The following is a 1,740-nucleotide window of genomic DNA, read 5'->3' as shown; positions in this document are numbered from 1 at the left end:
GGTATTCATCCCTCTCAATTGAAAGGACTGCTCCGGTAAAGCTTTCTTCTTGGAAAGGCCCTTCCCTTCTTAAACTCCCAAATCACTCTCCATTTCCAATGTTATCACCCCCAACAAGTGAGTTAATTTGATTCAATCTGAGAAATTCTTATGGTATAATTTCTTTCTATTGAACAGGTATTTGCTCAGCTAAAGTTTGCCATATTGACTGGTTATATGATTTGATCGGGGCATTAGGGTCAATTTCTCAACAACAATGAATAAAAGGAATCCAATATTCTGGACTATTCTGAACCAATGCAGCTCAATTTGGACTTGGCTCGGGTGACATTAACTTGGACTAGCTAGGTCTCAGATTTGAGGAGACCCAGACTAGCTAAAAGGCACATCAATAAGGGATAGTATAAATAAAATTTTTATTCTTTTGAAACAACTTTCATGCAGTCTGCACATAAAAATTTGACAAAGCCCTGATGTTTCATACTCTAGCTTCTCTTCCGACCCTACTTTTGTAGCACCTATTCATCTAAGACAACCATTAATTTGCCCTACACTCGTTATTTGCATCCATGAAATCAAAGCTAGAGCTAGAACTAGACTGAAAGCTGGCTATTTACAAAGATGAACCAGTCCGTTCGAAAGTCTTTGGTGCTGCAGCCGTACAACTAGTTGGGTTTGTTTTGCTCGGAACGACGCCCAAAGCCTGGCTCTTGTCGTTGTTCGTCGCTATCTTCTTGCAGGACGGGCACATGGTAAGAGTCGCCGCTTTGGAGAGTTGAACGTAGAATGGCGAACCAGGCTTTACCGATGACCTTAGCTCCATCAACTCCCTCTTCAGCTTCCTGTTCTCGTTCATCAGGCTCTCGGAGCTCTTCTTTAACAAGTCACACTCCACCTCGGTCTGCTTCAACTTGGTCCTATATATAAATGACAACATGCAGTTCAATTCCATGAAATTTCTTCAAAGAAGATAAAAAAAAAAAGACACCTATTAGCTGCTCCGACATACAAATAATTTACTGACATAATTCAAATCCAACAAAAATCAAGTGCAAAGAACCTCTGGTGTAACTATTATTACCTAGCTCTTCTATTTTGGAACCAGACTTCCACTTGCCGTGGCCTTAGGTTCAAGAGCTGCGCTAGATAGTGCTTCCGGGCCTGCCATGAGATCTATAGATGGTTAGCAAACGAGGCGAGAGCGTGAGTAAAGAGAAATAGAAATAGATATTTTGTGGGTCTTAATTAAAGGGGCACGTACTGAACTAAGAGTGTTGTGAGATCTGAAGCTATCTTCCAGCAACATCGATTGTTCTTTGGTGAGCCTTAGCTTCTTCCTCGTGCCGCCTCGGTCGTCTTCGTTCTCAGAATTTAATATCGATCTCTTCGTGTCATCTACTTCTGTGGATGGTGTTTCTTCTTTCTCCTCTTCTTTCAGTCGAGGTGGGAACAGGATGTGGAGCTGAACGCGAGGCTTGCGGTCACGGCTTCGGGTCGAGGAGAGCTCCCCACCTCCTCCTACGGAGAGACCAAGGACTGTGTCGCAATATTCCTCTTCGCCCATGTTAAACGGGGAGGTCTTCTTATGAGGGAGAGGGAGGGGCTTTGTTGGTGACGAGGGCTAAGGGGGTGTGGGAGGGATTTATATAGAGGGTAAAAAAATGCATGGGAGGTGGGAAGGAGGGAGGTTCCAAGTCTTTTATTATGGAGAGTTAACGGGTGTGAGTAATGGTAGCGGCA

At 43.7% G+C, this 1,740-nt stretch overlaps 1 protein-coding gene across 2 annotated transcripts; it reads right to left on the bottom strand.

Annotated features, from left to right (window-relative positions):
- Positions 1-416: 416 nt before the first annotated feature.
- Positions 417-1,740, bottom strand: LOC103715630 (homeobox-leucine zipper protein HOX19-like). Of its 2 annotated transcripts, none has more exons than XM_039130626.1 (3): positions 1,262-1,740; positions 1,082-1,173; positions 417-917 (listed from the first exon to the last, which is right to left on the bottom strand). In XM_039130626.1, exons 1-3 carry the CDS (start codon positions 1,562-1,564, stop codon positions 614-616), a joined length of 699 nt encoding a protein of 232 aa, XP_038986554.1. In that variant the 5' UTR covers positions 1,565-1,740; the 3' UTR covers positions 417-613. The 2 variants fall into 2 exon arrangements, with proteins under 2 accessions (XP_038986554.1, XP_008801538.2); XM_008803316.4 differs by having other exon boundaries at positions 1,082-1,161.

This window comes from Phoenix dactylifera, chromosome 9, assembly GCF_009389715.1.
Source record: "Phoenix dactylifera cultivar Barhee BC4 chromosome 9, palm_55x_up_171113_PBpolish2nd_filt_p, whole genome shotgun sequence".
Lineage (NCBI taxonomy): Eukaryota > Viridiplantae > Streptophyta > Magnoliopsida > Arecales > Arecaceae > Phoenix > Phoenix dactylifera.
This window is presented reverse-complemented; position numbering and strand designations above follow the sequence as displayed.